This window comes from Pygoscelis adeliae, unplaced genomic scaffold (genome assembly GCF_000699105.1).
Source record: "Pygoscelis adeliae isolate BGI_AS28 unplaced genomic scaffold, ASM69910v1 Scaffold75, whole genome shotgun sequence".
NCBI lineage: Eukaryota > Metazoa > Chordata > Aves > Sphenisciformes > Spheniscidae > Pygoscelis > Pygoscelis adeliae.
In genome coordinates, this window is record NW_008824772.1 from 3,549,115 (window position 1) to 3,570,710 (window position 21,596).

Consider the following 21,596-nt stretch of genomic DNA (forward strand, 5'->3'; position numbering starts at 1 on the left):
AAAAAGAGCCAAGGCGTTACCTGGTTTGTCTGTGGACCCGCTCATTGAGGGGAAAGATGAGAAGAGACTTGCTTTCCAGGCAGGTGCTCCAAACCACCAGATCCTGTTTTTTCACTTCTGAGGCTGCCAGCCAAATACATGCTTAGAAGTACTTATAAATATATCTGTATTGCAGTCTCTTGGGTCTCGGGTTGTATCTCTCTCTCTCTAAACCTCTAAGAGGAAAAATGCATTTGGAAGTGCTATATGGTTATGAAACACGCATGTCTGATTAGAAGTGTAATTACATTGCATTTTGATATCTGTCGGTAGCAAATGGTGTTATTACAGGATAACGTATCCACTCTCAACCCTAAACCTCACGCATTTCTCAACTGCCATTTGAAGGTAGTAACAGAAATCTACATTTTAATTTACAATGTTTTCAGTGCCTGTTCTTACAGCCATTATATACTTTGGGAATGAATGGCTGAATCCATCATCCTGTCTCCAATTGAATCTCTAGAGGCATTTTACCTGAACCTTGCTGCTTTTTTCTCCCTCCTACATAGACTTGCTATATTTTAATTTTTTATAACCAGGATATATATTAACAATAAGGACATTAACTCATAAAAACATTAACTCATTGGGGGAAAAATATACCAAGAGACTGCATGCAACTCCCCCATGTATTTTGACATTCCATTTTGCAAACTGTGTTATCATTTTAAGAGCGAGTAATCCCAGCTCTGAACAACCGCAAGGGAAGTAGAAGGCATGTGAAGAAGAAAAATGTAGAGACAGATACACGTATCAAGTCTGTTTTAAAAGATGTCCGAACTGAGTGTCAAAGCACAGAGCTTTATCTCCCACACAAAAGACCTGGATGCTGAAATGCTAAGGGGCAACTCTCATCGCTGTGCCTGGCTGGTAACAACAATAACTGCTGCTCGTGTTTCTCTCAATCACTAAAATACACTTAAAGCTTTCACGTCGGCATTACTCTGCATCTGCTACTGTTCATCCTCTTTCGTACTCCGCTCAGATTGGACCAGGGGCATGGCACCCCTACCCCAACTTTGCTGTGAAGTTTGTTCTCAACTACGCAGAGGTTGTCAGCCCTACATTTACCTGGTCACGACAGACTCAAGGCTGTAAAGGGTCAGTGGGCACAAAACCTGTCTCGCATTGCACTGAAATCAATGGATCACATGGCAGAAAAATCACCACTTCAGGTACTTTATGGTACACATGTTTTTCTAACGCTGCCAGATGCAAGAAAAAGATGGTTCTTTTTTTGCACAGCAATTTGGTGGAGTGCGTGCCTGCAGTGAAAGGTGTAACAAGTCTACATAGCGTAAGGGTTTCAGAACATGCTGAACTCGTGTGAGGTGGTACTAGCACCAAACAGCAAGGAGCTTTTGAATTCACCCAAAAAGCATGCAATTGTAAGCATGCCTTTAGGGATGGTTTTGCCTTTAGGGAAAGGCAAAAGAGGCAGCTTTGGGCAGAGGCGGGGCAGAGTGCGAGCAGACAAGAGAAACTCAAGGCCACGCGACACTGTGGAGCAGGGGAAAGCAAATGGTGTGAGGCTGCTTTGACTGCAAAACTTGGTCACACTTAAGGATGCTGTCATCTAAAAAAAAAACCCAAAACACCACCATTTATTAGAAAATCAGTTAAGGAACCATGACTAGGAAGGTCCGGGAGTACAGATACAGGCAGAGCACGTTAGCTCCTGTGCACCGTCGGCTGAATAGCAGCCATTTAGCTGCATCAGCTCAACGTGCACACACGAAATGCTACGGGGTCTATTGGCTCTGGAACAGCACTGCCTTAATGCATCTCGATACATTTCCAGAAGGGATGTGGCTTGCACAGGAGCCAGAGCTTTTGTAACCATCAGTTTAGAAATGACTCAAGAACTGTAAAACTGAAACCAAGGAGCTACTAACGGGAAGATTTTTTTTAATGAAGAAATGAAACAGCAGAAACTGATGGAAGTTTTGATGTTTCTTCTCAAATCCCATGTTAGCACTAGCACTAAACAGATGTCCCATATTCCAAAGAAATGGCAGGTTTGGCACCTCTTCACGGTTAGCAAATTTAATTATGGCTTCAAATGCAATAATGGAGCAACCTTGCTTGGCTATAATTGGATCTGCAATTGGCACCAGCTTTCCTTCCCTCACTGTGCCATATGGGGAACTGCAGAACAAGGATGTTACTGCTGAATTATACTGGGTCAAATCAGGGTCAGATTAAAATATTACGGAAAGGAGGGGAGGAACAATCAAAAATGAGAAGTGGGGATAAACTCAGTGTTTTCTTGCAATTCCAATTTCTCTGACCAAATTATCTGGGATCCGGCTGGACGCAAACTCCAATAAAACAGCTACTTTAATTAGGAGAACTCCCAGTCTGTCTGAAGTAACACCATGTTCTGGGCAGAAGATCAGGAGAGGCAGAAGAGCTGGCATTGTCTGAGTACAAGACAGTCCTGAGATAGGCACGAAGAAAGGAAAATAACCCTTTAAATATACCACAAATACCGGGGGAAGAGTTTTCTCCTTTTCTCCCTTCCCAGAGTCAATGACATTTCAGAACAGGGTGGAAAAAAACCTCGCATTACATGTCTGCAACAGCACGGCGATTAATGGGAGTAAAAAAGAAAAATAATGCCTATCTTATTATTTGGTTACATAAAATATCCACCCTAGGCAGGCCAGGTAGCAATATCTCTGAGTACGACTGCCTGACATTTTCTGTTACAAGACCCTGTTTTCTGTTGTTAGTAACTTTACCAGACTTAAACCATTTGGGCTGAAATTCCCCTTGCTGACTTTCTGTCTTAGGCTGAGTTTATCTGCAATGTTTCCATGTATGCACACATTTATACCTAATTGGGATGGCTGATTCTGATCCAGAGTAAGAAAAAGCAACCTATAAAATAATTGCTTCAAAAACTTCATAGCCCCAGAAAGGATAAATAACATTAAAATAATCATTGTGACATCTTTCCTGCCAGAAGAAGAGGAAAACTCACTATGTGCAAGGCGGATGCTACTGAAAAAATTATCTGATGCTAATGCAAAACCGCTTACCTCCAGCCAATGTCAGCAATATACGTAGGTAATGTTCTAACCCCACTTATTTTTAATTTAGTAATATTCTGACACACAAGCATTTTCCTTCTCCTGTTGAAACTAATGGGACTTTTCCATTAAAGTTCTGGAGTCCCAAAGCCTCTTGTTTGTATGTTTCTTTAGAATTGTGTCCCCCTGTGACATCTCTTAACGCACCATGAATTATAACCCACTTACGCTATTTACTATTTGAAAGCCTAGTTTTTAGCCATGACACTGATGAGAAGTTAATCGTTCTTATTTTCCTTTTTCAGTACTTTTTGCTTAATAATTCTTAATTATAATTATTACAGATTTAGAATAAAACATGAAATTACCCCTGATAACGCTGAGACCAGAATCAACAGAGGAGTCAAGCCATACTGCACCGCACAGCAGTTACCTTCAAGAGTGGGCCAGTTGACTCTGCAATTAAATAATGTTGCCACGATATCGGGTAGGTCTAGGGAATAGCCCAGTAACACTAATGACGGAAGGCACAATTTAAGACAGTTGCAGGTGACTGCTACACTGGAATTTGGTCTCTCTATCAGAAAACAACAAAGCAGTTTATAAATACTAATAACCATTTGCAGCATCTAAAAGTAAGAAAGCAAGCTGCACCTTACAGGCAAAAATAATGAAATAAGAGAGCTGTTACGTTTTATGGCAATGTCTGTCCAGGCTTACACAGCAAGTCAGAGCCAAGGCACTGCGATCCTTAATTCCCTTCCTGTATGAAAAGCCATCAGTGTTGCCTCTCTAGATTTCTTTGTCATTCCTAAGGAAAGCGGGAACCTTCCCTTCACCCGGGACCGGTCCGTGCTTCAGCCCAGGCTGCTCTTACTCAGACTCACTCATTCAAGCCAAGCAGAGGAAAAGAGAAGACCCCAGCAATGTCATTAGTTGCTGTGGCCACCCCCCCCCATTTGTTTCCATCCCAGGAACACAAGAGCTCCGGAGGCTGGAGGTGAGATGCGCCGCGCTTGCAGACTGTGGCACACGTCGCTGGCCCTGTGGAGAGGCTCAGCTCACTGCAATGCTCTGTCAAGCAATCTGAGGGAAGCACGTTATGTCAGATTTGCCTCCAAGTGCTCACTGAGGAAGACAGGACCTGACACATACAAGTAATTAAAAATATAACTGACCCTCCGTAACTTCACAGAATAATGTCCAGTTCCTTCAAAAGAAGATCCCAAAGGGCTTTAACAAAGAAGCAAGTGCCATTAGCCCCTTGAAGGAGGCGCGGGGGGTGAAGTGGCTTCTCAGGGATGCAGAGAGGTTGAAGGAGCATGAGGAAGAGGAGTCAGATGCCAGAAGTCCCAGTCTCGATGGCTTCGATCTCTGTCAGGGAGACCCCGCCAGACCCTTTCCTGGTTCTGTCATGCCAAGGTTTCTCCACTACTGCTTTTGCTGGTGCCGTTTGTGTGTAGGACATTGATGCCAATGTCATCGGGCCACCACTGAACAAGTAGAGCTAGACAGAGAGCACACAGCAAAATAATGATTCTCCCTCGCTTTCCGCGTTTCCCAGAGTGTCTGGGGTGGCTTCCCACCAAGAGCCACCATGCACTGAGGAGCATAACCAGCGGGCAGCTCTCATTACCTATTTTAAAGACACTTCTTCGAGCATTTTAGACAGCAGCTGGCTGGAAGATTACCAGAGGGAGGAATGAGTTTTTACATCACAAGGGACCAGTCTTGCATTTATGCCCCCTTCTTTCCCCAGTTTATACTTTCAACAAAAAGAATGGGAGAAATTCAAATATGAAATATTGTCACTTCACCTCAGGGGGGAAAAAAAAAACAAGCCAAACCAAAACAAATAATGAGACCTGAAAACCACACAGTTTTGAGCTGAAGCTCCTTATAACTGTGCACATCTGAAGGCACTTGCAGACAGCCCTAGTGAAATAAGCTGCATATTAATATCGTCCTTGAAGCAGCACGAACAGAATGCTTAAAACTCAGTAACCAGGAAAAAGGGCAAAAGTCTGGAAGATATATTTCTTCATTACTGTATCTAGATATATTATGCTATGAAATAATTCAGTACTTTCAGAGAGAGAAGAAAGTCTACAGTGATATCCTGGATGCCAGTCTGAATCCATATTGGTACTTTCTGAGTTCTCAAGAGCAGAGACCCTCGCTTCAAGAGGCAGCACATGGCTTCACGCCTGCGTGTCTTAGCTGCAGCATGGTGCCAGTTCTCTGCCTGGCTTGTGGCAGATGCTGCTGATCAACTGTCCCCAAAACGCACGGGGTGCTAAAGAGCGCGACAGACCAAAACATCATGCCCACAGCTCTGCCGTCTGGAAGTATGAGATGGAGGCCAAGAGACCAAGTCTCATGTTCACAGACTTCAAGGGTCTCTACAAACCAGTTTGTAGGACTGAAGCCAACATGTGGGTGCATAAAAAAATATTTTAAAGCACGTTTCTTCCTTTGAGGAAGCATTCCCTACCTGAGAGCTATCACTGATGCCAAGGTTGCTATGGTAAGTAGTTTTCATTTCTTTGATTGAACATAAAATTTCTTGGGTATGGCTATTCCCTGGGCAGAGTGGCTTTTGGGCAGCTATAAATTTATGGTCTGGCCTTTTTATGTAACATTTCTGGAACAAAAGACTTTATGTGAGACAACATAAAGCTGACAACAGCAGCTTTATACTTGTGTGCTTCTCAGCACACTTGCAGCAAAGTAGCTATTTGCTCCGAGAGGAGGGAGTTTATCCATCTCTGTGCAACCCAGCTAGGCAGCCTCGTCTGCTCGCTGGAGCCATCACCAATAAGTACACATGAGAGTCTGTTTTGCGGCACGGTCGGAGGAATTCCTTTGTCTCTCTCATACACTTGCTGTATAAGCAGATAAAAGACAGGGAGAGGAATGTTCCTGGTTCAATTATTTTAAAATAATGATGTAGGAGTCGGTGCCCATGTCATTTGTCTCTTGACTCCATATTCGTTCAGTACATCAATGTAACCTTCCCCAACGTCTCCTGCAGCTAAGACGATTATAGAAAGATTATCCTATTTCAAATTTTATGCTACAGCTCAGCAATAGCAATGCAGCAGAGGAGCTTCATGCCAGGTTCCTGGACCCTACAGTCTCTCAGTGGGACTTTCCAAGGGACATAAAATTCTTTGGAGGACAAGGGAGAATTCCATATACTGCATCCTACTGACAGAATGGGTCTTGCCCTGCATATCATATTCAGCTGGAGGACACTGCAAAGCTGTCTTTGCTGCTCTAGAATAAGAAGAGAGCTGGTATTTGAAAGCAGCAGCATTGGGACGTACGCTATTTTGGCCTTCCGCTTAATGTACAGAAGATGTTCAGATACAGCTTTCTCATATATTGCAGTCTCAGTCTACTCATCATCAACAGCAAAGTGTCCATGTGACGTGGCAAGCTATAAATCGTAACACAGGCATAAATCATGAAGAATTCACAGTCCCTCTTAGATACAACACTCCTGATAAGTAGTACTTTTATGTCAATATTTTGTACTTGTACCACATATTCATATGAGGTCAGATACCTTGTACCATTTTCCTGGTGGGGATGCCACGGTACAGAGAAGCGGACTGACCAGCATCTGGCAGGTGGGAAGGACAACCCATGCCTTTCATTTCCATTTTCCTTTCTTTCATGGTTAACGATTTCACTAAACCTTGAGTTCAGTCAAGTCCCACATACAATTCTGAATGCAATACATAGTGTAAGGGCTTTACTGTGTCACAATAGATGCAGTGTTAGCACAATTAGATTTTATGTTGGCTGTACGTTTGTGGACTATAAAAGAACATGCTTTAAAATTTAATCAATTTCTAGGACATATATTTACTGCAAAATAAAAATTAAGGCGTTGTTACAAAGACCACAGCCTCATTCTCAGTTCCTGGGTTAACATTGTGCTCTTTCTGCGAAAGCACAGTATAAAGTGTGCTTATCTATTCAGCAATAGGTGGATATGCTCCAGCAGTGGAGGTATTATGAACAGGCCAGAAAAAAATCATAAGAAGTAAGAAATGGCTCTGCTTCTTGAAAAAGATAATTTGCCAGATTTTCCCTGCACAACTCTCTACCTGCATCTCCAGTGATCTAACAGATATTAACCTACTTTAAAGGAGCTCCTTGTCAACCAGATGATGATCTCAGCTAAATCTAAGACCTATCTCCTCTGGAAAAAATGCTGTTTGAATCTGTTCTCATTTTATGGTGTGGCCATTAGAGTGACAAAGTTCATTATATTGAATATCTCAACAGCTTGTTGTGTTGCTGAAATACCTCTGACAGTCTGGGCTGGAATCCTGTATTCAGGATCTCTCAAAGTCTGCAGCCGGCCAGGAACCAAGGGCAAGAGGTTGACTGTGGCTCAGTCCCTTTAGCAATCCCAGAGATGGGAAATAGGTGGAGCCTCTTGAGTCACTGAATCCAATTCCCTGCTATTATAGGAACATTGCTGCAAAATTCCTTTAATTGACCCTTGAGAGCCCCTGCCCCTATTCAAACCCCAGGGATGCAGGTTCCCAGGGGAGCCTCCCCGGGCTCCTGGAAAGCACCCTTCGCCTTCCCGGCGGTCCAACCCTTTACCCTGTTTTACTGCTCAACAGTGGAGGGCACAAGCACGTGCGCTAACAACTTCAATCTTTGCTAAAATTGAAGCTACGTTTGGCTTTTACAACCCTGGCTGTTATGCTGCTTATTCCATTAGCAGCCATTAGAGTCCTGCAAGTGCAAAAAGGAAATAGCTTCGTTCTCTATCTGGCACGCTGAGCTCGCGAGCTCGGCCCAAGAAAGCACCTGGAGGACGGGCCTCAACCTGCAACTTCCAGAGGTAATTTGGACTTGGTGACCAAAGCATTAACATGAAGCAATTTTTCTTTGTATTGTAGCAGTATCCCATTTGTATGAGCAGGTCTTACAGCGTGAAAAATGATTATTTATTCTCATTTTAGTAGGAAAATTCCCTCTTCTCATCAGTCTTTTATAACACTGTAACAGACCTGGAGAGAAAGCTGGGCTAACAGCACCTGGTGGAAGTCCTTCAGAGGAAAGAAATAAGTTCCAGTGGCTTTTTGATTAAATTCTTATAGACAGAAATGAAAAATAATACAGTTCCCTGATGCCTCGATATCGTAGTGATGGCTGTACTGGTTATTAGAAGGATATTCATGTCAGAAACATTTCTGCAGGTCTACTCTATGCAACTCAGTTTACCTCTCCACCACTCCTCCTCTCCACCTTCTCTCACCAAACGTGAGAGAACCAGCCTAGATTATTCAAGGATCTTTGCTTTAAAAAATGGGAGCTTACAGAGTTTCAGTTAGTGAGCTAGCTCATAAATTCAGTGTTTTAGATGGCAGCCCTTGGCAGAGAACAACCACCCCATTAAATTAGGCTGGGCAAGAAACTGTCATTTTGGTGAATCATGGGAATTACTAATTCTATTATAATGTGTGCATATAGGAGAAAGGTAATTCAGTGGGAGTTTTAGTTTCATCTTTATGGCGTCCTTCAGAAGATTATGGTCCTTGCCGCTTTTCCCTGTTGTCTGCCCAATTTCCAGAGCGGCTGTTAAAAGTTTCAACAGCAGCAGTTAATAAAGACAAACAAAGTATAAACCTTTGCAAAACTCATTCCTGTTTTGCTGCTCCCCCAATTTCTGGCATTGGCATCTAACCATCATGTAAACCCGACATTTTCTAAGCTCAGGGAACATGCAAGCTCCTCCACCTTCCTCACCGAGCATGCATTTACCAACGTGATGCAATGCACAGGCCCCAGGGCTGTCCCAACGCTTGCACGTGCTTTAATACCTGTGGGCCACGTTCTTCGTGGTCTTGTACAAAAACAGACGCTCACATTTGGAGGTAGTTCAGGAAAATCAGATGATCACCCAAAAAGAGAATGGACTCACGTGTTCACTCTCCATGCTTGCGCTTGAGTTAGCATACGTCCAGGGGGTAAGCTCTTGCTTACACGTGAGCTCTCTGCATTATTTACAGATGAAATTAGTCAGGACTGCACTTTATATATTATTAAGGCCTTCTTTGAATTTTAAATTAGAAGCTATTTTTAGCCTAATACATATGATCACAAAAACTACAATTAATTAGAGACCAAGTCTTCTTATTAACTATGAACTGAAATTCTCACAGTCCAGCGGATAAAAAAATTCAAACAACAGCCCACCCTTAAAACAAATTCAAGAGCAGAGCAAACAGTCCTATCTGAACACTGTACACAGAGCTAACTTTTGTGGTAGGTTCTGGTAGCAAATATTTAATTTTGCACTCAATTGCTATTTGGTGAGAGATGTGGCAGTAACTTCTATTTGACCTTCATCGTTCTGAGAGACACAAATGTATGTGAAAGATCCAAGAAATTTCGCCATCTCACCATTACACATGAAATATATAAATCTTCTCCAGATCAAATACATTTACACTGTTAAGGAGATACTAAATGAATGCAGACAGATTTGATGTATTAATCCACCTGAAATAATACACGTTACATAATTCAGTATTAGCACATTTAATGGGAAACCGCATGAGTCCAAAGTGTTGGTAATTTCAGGTCCATAATTTAAAAGTACCTGATTTAATTCAACGTAAAGGAAGAGATAAAAACCAAATTTGTTCTTTCCTCCACTAATGAAATAGTACTTCAAGGTGCAATAAAGAAAAAATTTGGCTACACTCTTACTGCAGTCCGTGTTTGGATATGGCATACACTGTTCTCGATTCATAAAATCTTGCATGTGTTTAGGTACTAAATAAGAAGTTGATGCCAGGTTTTGTCACCAGTATTTGCGAGACAGGTTTATCCATTTTTGCATTAGCAGATGTAAATTGCTGGAGGCAACTATTAAGCACAAGTAAACATGTGTTGCCTTTTAAACACTGTCGCTGCTATAACAGACCAATGGTGTGATTATAAATATGGCCAAGGGGCTTTCTGTGAATTATTTTAATTAATTTTCAAAGTACTGCTCACGTATGTCCTGTCTTGCTTCCAATATGGTCCCTGAGCCTTTTGTCCTCAGAGAGCCGAGTTTAAACAGTGGGGCAGGGAGTTGTTCTCTGGTACATCTTACTGTGTATTTCTGTTAACTCCCCCGCACGCTCGTTTGCGACACACTTAACTACCCTTTTACTTTCCCCTCATAACAAACCAGAAGATGAGCAGAACAACCTGGTATTGAGCTACAAAGAGATTAAGGACATGTCTGCACTGTGCAATGGAGCATGGTGAAAACAGTTTTAGGGAATATGTGCTTGTGTCTAATAGCTGCCGCAAGCAGTTTTGCCCACTGCACGGTACTATGTCAAGGCACTACTCAGGTCTAAAAAACCAGGGCTAATTAGCCCCGTTACCCTTGCACTGCTCTCTTGCTGCTGTTTTTGGAGCTGGCTTGCAGCATCCCCATAGGCTTGCTCAGACCAATGTGCGGAATTACTTGCTCAAGGTCACACCAGAAATCAATGGCAGCAGCAGGAAAAGAGCCCAGATGTCTTTAATATCAGCCCTGGCTCAAAGTCACTAGGCTCTCTCCTGCCCAAGCACAATAACCCGCTTTTTCTAGTACACAGACAAGTATTGGAGAAGCTGCACAATTCATAACACATGTAGAGAAAAAGCAGCACACGCGAAACTAAATCACAAGAGCATCACTTAACCAACAAACTGCTCTGGTCCAGGACAATGGAAAATCTGGCCCTTTGCCTCTATCACCGTGATGGACCTGTACAAATAAATTACGTCTGTATAAACCGTTGAGGATGCACATAGCCTTGAAGCGTAAATGAAGTTTTTGCTTGGCTACAAACTGCCACGTTTGCTCATGTACGAGCCCTGAGAGGCAGCCCCTGCTCGGGATGGCACAGCGATAAATCCTGAGTTTCTCCGGTCACCGCTGAGTTCTCCACTGGAGATCCTCCACACTCGCACTCCTGTGGCCGCCAGCAGGATCTGACTCTTAATACATGAACTAGTGACACTTAATGCCTAGAAGGAGAAATTCAGTTATCTACAGCAACTAAAATAACACCGTGCAGCTTGTCATACCCAGTCCAATTTGTTCCATAGTTTTTCAGAGACACCAGGGAAATACTCCATTCTCCAGTTCAGCAAGCTTCATCTACAGTGTATATTGCTTCCTAAAGAGTTGCTACAGTGGTGAAGAAAAAGAAAAAAGAACAGAGGCTTAAAACAAAACTACAAGCTTTCCACCATGACTCCCACCAACTTCTGTTACTGAATTTAAATCTAAAGCCATTTTCTCTTTGAGACAATTGCCAGTCTCTTCTGTTTTCCTAAACTACTTGCTTTGGTACAGTTCTGCACTGATTTATACTTGTCTTTGACTTCACTTGTTTAGGTGTAAGTTATGGGAAAAATGACTCTAAATTTCCTTGCTTTAAACATTTCTTGAATCCATAGATAACACAGGCAGACTGAACTTTCTAAGTTATTGTCATCTTTGTTTCCCAAAAATCACAGTAGCTGAAAGCATTATGTTTTTTTCCATGCACAAACAAAATTCATATCCTTTCAGCTTAAATTATTTTTAGATGGTGAGATGCAGGAGTAACTACAATGACAAAGCACAGTGGGTTTCTCTCAATACATTTGGAGCAAAACCAAGATGGAGCTGTTTTCAGCGTGCAGCAGATTCCCAGAAAATTGCACTTGCAGTACACGGCAGATGTAATAAATTTCCGTGCCTCTAGCCAGAACATCCAAGCTCTGGTTTCTCTGCCCTAAACCAGCAGAGTAAGAGGGAGTTCAGATAAAAGGTTCTTTTTGGGGCTGTTTTTCTTCAGTTCGTTGCCACTGACAAAGAATTCCTCCTGATTTTGCAAAAACTCTTTGTGGGAAGTTTGCTTGGCAGCTGCTGGCACGGGGGGAAGCAGGGGTAGCTATCCCATTCCCCACAAACACCCTCAGGGCTCTCGTGAGCAGCACCGGGACTTTCTGCAGACACCGGTGGAGATAACAGAGCACTTCGAAGGGATTACAACAGCAAGAATGAACTGGATGAGCAGTCAGGAAGAAATGAGCAAAGGAACCATCTAATTTTTCTTTGGGTATTTTGTTTCGTAAATCTTCAGACAGGCCAACAACTTTTCCATTTCGGAAATCAGATCTCAGCTTGATTCTCCTTGCCAATAACAAAACAAAAGATGCTATATCCGTCTGCCCACAGAGCCTATTACGTGGCCCGCAGTTATGCTGTCTCTTCTTGGTACTGATACTGAAGAAGGAAAAATTAGAGCACAGAAGAAATGCTTTTGATGATGTGTGAGCCCCAGAAGGATCCAGACCACACTAATTTAAGCTCTCAGTGCTAACAAGAAATAGCTATTACCGTGGGTACTTACAAACTAGAAGAAAGGGTTCCTTTCAACAGTTTCAACTCAACAGCTGCTTCCCTGGAGGGACTTAACTTTTTAAAATCATGTTAAGGAAAAGCAGAAATCCATAAATACACTTGTTAGAGGAGGAGGTCAGAAGCTACGGCCCTGCTGAGGCCAGTCCTGCCCCACGGAGCTTAAAGATGGGCCCACGGTAAGGCCTATGGACTCAGACTGCAGAAATACAGTGATGTTTATGGAGAGCCAGAGAGCGTGACTGTGCCTGACCTTGCCTGGAGACCTCTCGCGTGTGGCAGGCCTCACTGCAGAGGCCGGCCCGACTTCTAATGGCAGTTTTTTGTAACTCACCTGTGAAGTCATCTGAAAAAAAAAAAATAAAATTTGAACGCTCCCTGTTGTGACTGCACGTATAGGTTTTGAGAACTCACCCTGTCCTTGGTTGGAAATCTGGGGAGCGGGTCTTTACCCTGCATCAGTCACACTCTACTCGTGACAGCTTTTCCTTTATTAATAAAAAGCTGCCTGCGCTGCTTCTTACAACGCTGATCCTGTGGCAAGTATTTCAAAACCACTTGCTTTGTTCATTGTTATTTTAACTGGGCGGAAATATGGGAAAAAAACAACCAAGAAACAAAGCTTTCTACACTGTCACAGAGCCCAGTGCTGGGCTGCAAACCCGCCTGCCCTCCCAGCAGCCGTCCTGCCTGCCCGGGACGGACTCCTCAAGCAATCCACATTAGCAGGTAGCAAACGTCCTCCGAATGTGCCACCTGGCACAACTGCTCATTGCTTCCTAATCCTCCAGGAATAGCATTTTCCAGACAACTCCTATCATACACCGAGCATTCTCCATATGGTTGCAAAATGAAGTCAAATACAAATTTGGTTTGACATCTCCTGCAAGAATCCTTTATTGTCAAAATTTGGCAGAAGAAAAAGACAGGAGTTGTTTCTGACCTAATGATTTCCCTCCCCCTTCTGGTAAATTTTTACGTTGGGAGACATTTGCATCTCAGAGCTGATTTTTCTTGGGTACTGAACTAACTCCATGCAAAAAAATCCAGCACAGCATTACATGATAAAGGATAAAATGTATTCAGTCAATTTTCTCCTCTGTCCAAGCTATGCTGAAGGCAGACAAGTTCACAGCAACTCTTGTCTCTGCACCTCTCCAAGTTCCTCCCTGATTTGTGGCATAAAGCAGCTCATAAAGAGCTGATTTAACTTACTCTGCTGTGGCAAAACTGCAGGAGCTATTGCAGCAGCTGGAACATCTGAAGATTTGCAGAGCTCTCACCGTAACCACCCTTCCACATCTGTATTTCTGATATTTCCATGCATTTAAGTTATTTCCTGATGGGCACATCTGCTGCATTTATGGCCTCATTCTACCACTGTGGAGAAGACATTACCTCGTATTCCTGAACAGGAGCTACTAAGAGAAGGAGTGAAAGCCTCCTGGTTCATGCCAAGAACTGCGAGGACCTCCCACTGCTAGTAATGGGAAAACGCATGGCCTCAAAAAGCGAGGGGCCTTGTGCAGGAATGAATGCCTCTTGGAAAACCTGAACTCTAAGTCAGCTTACAGCAGTTGTGAAGGGAACCTCACTTGGAAGTTTTTGCTATGGAGTCCAGTCTAGTAGCAAAGAGTAAGATGAGATAAATTTACAAGTCCCCAGTTCCCACAATTGATTATAAAGTTTGCCTAGACAGCTAGCTGACATATCGACATCTACTGATGGATACCTTTAATCCCATACGCAGGGAGCTGATTTTCTGGAGGCTAAAAGTTCCCCGCTTTCATACAGAAGAGTTGTACCACAAGCAGAGGGAACAAACAAGATCTTGTGATTAACACGCCAGTAATTTCACGAGGAAAGCACAATTCCTGCTATAGATTCACAGCGTGAGTTTTGCCGTGCGCTTCACTTTCCCGCCTACAAACTGGCGACTGGAATTCCCCCGTGTCCTGCTGTCAGTGTGGACTGCAAGGTCCTCAAGGCAGGAACTGTTTTTTAGTTGGTGCTTATATCATGCTGTGCTCTACGATGTTCCAGTCTTGGTGGGGTCTGTGGCCTCAGCTGCACTGCAAGTGATAATACAGCTCCTCTGAGGGTGACCTTGTCGCCTGTTCCTCAATTTCCTACTTAAAGTACCATTTGTGCAGGGTGTTGAGGTCCTTGGTTGAAGTGTTGTAGGAATTCTTTAATTACTTCTAAGCCCAGCTATTTGCAATTCAGAAGCTCATGTTACAACGTTAAAAGGCTTTGACAAAGTAACATGGAATTTCTGGAGTAGGCTCCAGCAACACAGTTTCTCCTTTTTATGTTGTATTTCAAGGAAGAGTGACAGCAAAAGTTAAATGCTGTTTTTATTTAGTGCTGTTTGATTGAAAGATTAAGGGTTGAATTTCTAATTTGAAGAGCAATTCTCAATGGAGATGCAATATTTGTATCTATTAAGGACAAGATGCCCCTGAAATTGCAATCTGCTGCTCTTCAAGTTTTGAATTTCAGGAAATTATAGCTTTCTACCTTCTCTAGAAAAAAATATATGTAGTTTTATGATAACAAAAGTGCCTCAAGCAGAATATACATGTATTTCAAATAAAAAAGGTAACCCATTTAACCTTCAAACAAGGCGTCTCTTCCAGCCACTAGCAGCCTCACAATAAAGCAGCTGTTGATCTTACTTCATGGCCACCTCCCTTTGTAGCATGCAAATCCTGTTACATGCAGCTGAATTTCCCATTCTCAAGCCAAATCCTTTCCAGTTCCAGACCATCCCAGTTCTGCTGTGCAGCAAGTGGAACGTGGGGATAACTATAAAGCAAACAGTTGGAAATGGACAGTATTAAATCCCCCAGTCATCATCTGCATGAGGAAACATCTTCCTCATCATTCTGCAATACCCTCATGCCAAAGGACATCCTCTCCTCCTACGCCAGGGGTCCAGAACAAACAGACTCTCCTCCCGATCCCTGCACAAGCCAAATATGTCCACATGGCCCTTGGAAGACTCCTGCAGTGGTAATGGAGATGCGGAGAACAAAAACATTTACGTCAGGCTATAAGGGGTGAACACCCAGATGCACATGAGCTTGCTTTAATCTAACCGGTCTACATAAAAATATGTCAGCATAGATTTCAGCATGGGCTGATGTCCCATCACTGCCCAAGCTCCTCCACAAACTCAGATGGCTAGCAGTAAAGTTTAGGTTGCCATAAATGCTGTTTTTCACCCAAAGTAGCCCAGGCATACCTACAAGAGCTGTGTTCACTACTCCAGTTGTCATGCAGCCATAGCCTGAGTGACCCCGTTGCAGGAACGGGTGCAGAGAAGAGATAGCCTTGGCTGAGTCGCAGGACGGTGGCATGATTGCAGCGAGATTGCAGTAATGGAGATGTCCCTGGCCCCCTCGTGAAAAGTGGTTTTATCTTAAAGGCTGCAATTACAGCTCAACGCGATTGATCCTCACCGTGGCAGACCCTGAGACACGGAGCTGTCAAACTCATCATCCGTCACCCAAATGAAACGCTAGTGATCTACAGGCAGACCTCCCCTCCCCCAGCAGATTAATTCAGATCATTATAAAATAGCTGTACCCAGTCTGATGGTTGCAATTAACTCATGGAACTGTCAGAGGTTTCAAAATCATAACAGTCAGGCTAGAGAGAAGAGGAAATGACAGACAGAAGAAAAACCCAGACATTTTAAATGGGGAAAAAATGTTTCAGCCTTGTTCTCAACAAGATCATTTATGTCTGGAAAGCATTGTGGCTATTTATACTAAATATTGTGTTAGCTCTGTATAAAGCAACTGCCCCGGGCCATAGCAGCTTGCATCCTAAATTGGGCAAAGGTGGTGTTGTCACCCTCATTTTACAGATGCAAAATACAGGCACGGAGAGAAGAGGTGACGTCTACCAAACAAGCACGACAAACACACGAACGGAATTTGAGCTCAGATGGTATATGGGAATGCTTTAACTGAAAGCTTTTCCTTTCCTGTCAGTGAATTTCCTGACTGCATACATCTAAATTCCTGTGGCTTTCTCTGCAGTCACAGATTCAGATTCCTTCTGTTTCTACCAAATGATGTAGGCTGCCCACTTAGAAGCCAAAACTACCAAGGCTCTTAGAATTATTTCTCTCTCTTTCTATTTCCGTAAAGGAAACTGACTCCAGGCATCAAATACAAAGGCAGTTCTTGTGGGAACTTTCAAAGTTGCTTTTATGTCCACCCATCTTTGTGCTAAAGTCACAGGCTGCATTACTGCTGGCACAGAAGGAGGGGCAGAGCACGAATCCAGGTAGTGTGTAGGAGTTCTTGGGTAGCAGCTACAGGCGCTTGCCCTGCACAGAGCAGGCAGGATGCTCCTGGCCCTCAGCTGAAAAGATTGACCCAAAACTCTGCACGCTCCATCTATGGGAGCTGGTTTGGGGTATTTAGGTGTGCCTGCCTGGCAGACCCCGTGGCATGGTTGAATACCACTCCCCTGATAACACATCTTGGGAATCTTATGTATCTACAGTAACTGCTTGCACGCTAGAAGCAGGAGATAGTATTATTGTAGGAAAATGGATTAGATGAATCCTACATCTTTCTTCCTGAGCACAAGGAAGTAGCAGCTCCACCCTTGTATGTACCCACCAATACTGGATTACATGGTTGGAGAGTCTGGCCTGCTTTTGAGGGACTCCATTATGCATCTGCAGGCATCCCAGGTCCGCTGGAGCAGGAAGTTTATAGCGCATGCTCTTGATGCTAAGTAAAATTATAACAACGTCTGGCATCCTGCCTCTAGCATAACCTAAAACGAAGCTTCCTAAACTGATGCTTCAGAGGGCAGCAAAAGAATAAATAAACCCCTTAGTAATATGTCTAGCCAACCATACAATGCTTTACATGGAGAAAAACATCTTTCCTGAGCCCAGTAGGAAATCATTTTGTGCCCTGAAGCATGAGATTTGTTTACCCTTAACTTAACATGCATAATGCTAGTTTTGTCTTTTTGTAATGAAATTATCCATTCCCTTTATAAATCTGGCTCTTCAGATCCCCCTGAAGAAGCTTATAGCATTGTAGAAATAAACCACTGGAATGAAACTGTGAGGGAAATTACTGTTATTTCTCCCAAACTATCTCCACACCTGTACAGGTTGGGCAAGAGTTCACACACACACATCCAGACAAGCACTTTCCTGAGCAGTATTTTGCTGTTAACACTGGCATACTGAAGTGTTGGCTAAATAACAAGATATATTTTATATTTAATTCCCCTTCAAATGCAGCATTGAAAGTGTAAATAAGAAAGAAAACTGAAGACACTGGTCTGCAGTTAACACTGGAGATTCTGGGTTTTTTTCTTCTTGTTTTCAAGACAGCATTAATTTTGGAGGCTGACGTTAAGAATACCATGGACGCTTCAGACAGACACCATTCCTTAGTGCATGGGGGTCACACCACTGAGGACCATCATATCGTGGGGTGGGTCAGATACCCAACAGCGCAATTCCATTGTACATTTTAAAGACCTGTAATTTTATAGAGGAGACAGACCTTCTACGGGATAATTAAGGACTTCCACGACAGGATTCTGCTAACAGGCCTTTTCCAGAAATGTGGATTTACACCAAAGATTAATTTGTTCTAGCAGCCGCGTGGTGTTTTGGCTGCCCCTGAGTTTCCCGCACAAAGATTTAATCAAATCTCAGACACTCTTTTACTCTCATGGGAGGCAAAAGGGTAGAAAAAGCCGCTTGCAAAGGTTAAAAATCTTCTTTTTGAAGGCTCTCCAGTGAGAACAGAAAACATTATTCCAGAGAGAATGAATACTGCTAATCCATAGCTGATACACTCTTAAATATTGACAAGAACAATATTTGCTGACGGGCATAATAAATATCTTTCATATTCACATCCAAACAACAATGCAGAGAGTAAATAGCATGGTCATAGTAGCACGGCTAGGTTTTTTTCCTTTCTTGTACCTGTTCATGTGCTGTGGTTGCATATCTCCATTACATCCCTGGTATTAAGTCTTGCAAGAACTTGTTGCAGTTCCCAAGGGCGTTATTTTGATTACAAATAGTGACTGTGCTGTAGCAAGACACAGAAAAAAGAAAAAAAAAATCATCAGTTGAGGCAATGCAGAGATCGTGGGGATTCATAAGGGCTACTGCCGGCCTGGTGAGGTTAAACTCCCTAGGCTCCTCTTTACGGTTAATAAAGAAAGAGAGGCCCTCCCAGGTGATAAGTCTGAGCAGCTAAATTAAGCTTTTGCTCTGACCAGCCTCCGAAGTGCAGGATCCTGTCTTCATGAACTATAAAGGGAGCCCAGGTACATTAACTGTAGTGAAAAGGGGCCTCACACCATCTACTTCTGTTATTTGACTTGGATACAATTCAGAGCGTGCAAAGTTGGGAGTCCGGGTCCTACATAGACTGTGGCCTTCAGGCCACTTCAGACAGTGGTTCAGCCTGACCTGGGGTGTATTTTCATGCCTGTTGTAAGCCAACCCCGTTGTTTCTACTTTTTGAAAATTTTTAATTGATTTCTTCTCGGATGGCTCCTGGGCTGAGTCGCCCACACAAGCACCCAGGTGCCAGCCCTGGCACAAGGGAGGCGACGGCTCAGTAGCAGCTTGTGTTTAGATGGCCCTAAAGCAGTTACGAAGCTGCAGCCTCAGGTACTGGAAGTCAGATGATATCAATATCCTCCTGCTTTTTTACTGCCATGATCATTTTGATCACTGTGTCCTCAAACCCGTCTCCACCGGTCACCCTGCTATATCATCTCACTTCTTGCCAGTACTCAAGAAAAGGAATTTCAGAGAAAGACAACCAAAATCCAACTTTCATTATTGCTATAGGATAAATTCTACAATCAAGGCTTAAGGTAGGATGCAAAACCTATATGGGGAGAGAATGTCTCCACTGCAGAGTATGTGCGCTAGGAAAGCCAGATAAAGGAGGGGAGAACACCTTATCCTTTGTTCAACCAAAGGCAAATTAATGGCTTACCTGCCTTTCCAGGTGAGCTTTTACAAAAAAAAAACAACCAACCAAAACCAAACAAAAAAACCCCCTCATGCAAGCGTTTTTGTTAGAAGTGTTTGTATGTTTATCCCGATACAAACCAGCAAGATCACAGCTAAGCTATCACAGCCAACCAACCCAAATCACAGCTCAGCTAGTCTCAGTCAGCTCAGAGGAGGAAATAAAGAAAAATTTCAAAGAATCAGTCATCTAATTAATTCAAGGTTAGTATTATGTAAATAGGTATCAGAAAAGGAGAAAGCCCTAAACGTGTTAACATTTGCTCACGCAAATATTGACATCGAATCCAATAGGATTACTCCCCTGAGAAATGTTAAGTGTACACCTAAGTCTCTGTGGAATTTGGGCTTAGGTTTGTTGAATAAATAGCTTTCTGAGAATTATTATTTTTTTTATATATTGCATCATCTGTAGAAATACTGGTACAGTAATTTGAATATTACAGAAATACTGATTTTATACAATATCCAGCTGGTCTCCTAATTCAGGTGAGGGATAAGACAAATACTTATAAAATTAATTCAGGAAATATGATGTTGTGGTTGAACCCAAGCTGGGAACTGAGCACCACCCAGCCGCTCGCTCACTCTCCCTGCCCCGGTAGGATGGGGGAGAGAATAGGAAGAGTAAAAGTGAGAAAACTCATGGGTTGAGATAAAGACAGTTTAATAATTGAAATAAAATAAAGTAAAATAATAACAATAATAACAATAACAATAATAATAATATACAAAGCAAGTGATGCACAATGCAATTGCTCACCACCTGATGCCCAGCCAGTCCCAAAGCAGCAGTCACCACCCCCCAGCCAACTCCCCCCGGTTTATATACTGAGCATGACGTCCCATGGTATGGAATAGCCCTTGGGCCAGTTTGGGTCAGCTGTCCTGGCTCTGCCCCCTCCCAGCTTCTCGCTGGCAGGGCATGGGAAGCTGAAGAGTCCTTGACTAGTGTAAGCACTGCTCAGCAACAACTAAAACATCAGTGTGTTATCAACATTATTCTGATGCTAAATCCAAAGCACAGCACTGTACCAGCTACTAGGAGGAAAATTAACTCTATCCCAGCTGAAACCAGGACATATGACAAACTTAGTCACATTATAACAAATGTTATTCATTCCCTTAGAGTAATCAGGTTTATTAAAAACAAAGGCCAATTAATATTTTATATGTGCAAGCATCTTTTCCCACTAATGCCCTAAAGCATTTTGCAAGCCACATGCTGACAATATCTTAAGTGTCGTCCCTCCTCCTGTGAACCCCAGTTGCAAAGCTCTCAGCTGAGTACCCAGCTGCCATGCCACACGTTGGCAGGAGCCCTGTCAACCCTTTTGTGAGGCACACAATGAACCCATTAAATTTCATCTAAATACTACTGCTGACATCCGTGCTACTTCAATAATTACAGCCTGGCCAAAAAAACCCCTGTTCCCACTGAAATGAGCGGCAACCGGGAAGGCTGAATGTGCTGGCATCTGTATTAGGGTACACGTATCTCCTCAGCTAGGAAATCATGCTTCAAACCAATGGCTTAGACACCACTACGTGAGAGAAGATTTGGAGAAGAGGTGGAGACACACATTCAAGCTTTCAATTTTTTGGACTGCAAAGCCTGGAGTCTCAATGGAAGGGGCTGGTGAGTGGGAAGAGGTGGAGGAAAGCAACTCCATGGAGACAGCATTTCTTATCGGAGAAGCCCACCCATGTGCCAGGGACCAACATAACAACTTCCAGCATCTTGCTTGCTCAAGCCTGACTCTGAATCCAGCTCAGGGAGAAACCCCGTGTCCAGATGGCATGGGCAGGGCTCGGAGCGCAACGAGCAGCCGAGAGAAGGTTTTGGGAATGAAGCACCGCTAGAGGACAGTGGAAGCTCAGAAATGCCTGGCAGAGCCCATGGTGCTTGGAAGTAGGCTGGGGGTCTGGAGAGGTTTGCTCCAGGAAATTCAGAGTCGGTAAATAACTGCCTACGCACGTTTCAACGCGTCGTGACTTTTGCGTGCAGCAGGTAGAATCCGACTGGAGAAGACTGGGGGGG

At 43.2% G+C, this 21,596-nt stretch overlaps 1 protein-coding gene across 1 annotated transcript in view; it reads right to left on the reverse strand.

Moving 5' to 3' along the window:
- The window catches only part of TOM1L1 (target of myb1 (chicken)-like 1), a 68,814-nt gene extending 50,260 nt beyond the window's left edge, over positions 1-18,554 (reverse strand). Inside the window, exon 1 of the mRNA XM_009323720.1 lies at positions 18,488-18,554. Within this exon, the coding sequence (XP_009321995.1) occupies positions 18,488-18,510 (23 nt within the window). The 5' untranslated portion in view covers positions 18,511-18,554. The remainder of the gene's footprint in view (positions 1-18,487) is intronic.
- Positions 18,555-21,596: the final 3,042 nt, after the last annotated feature.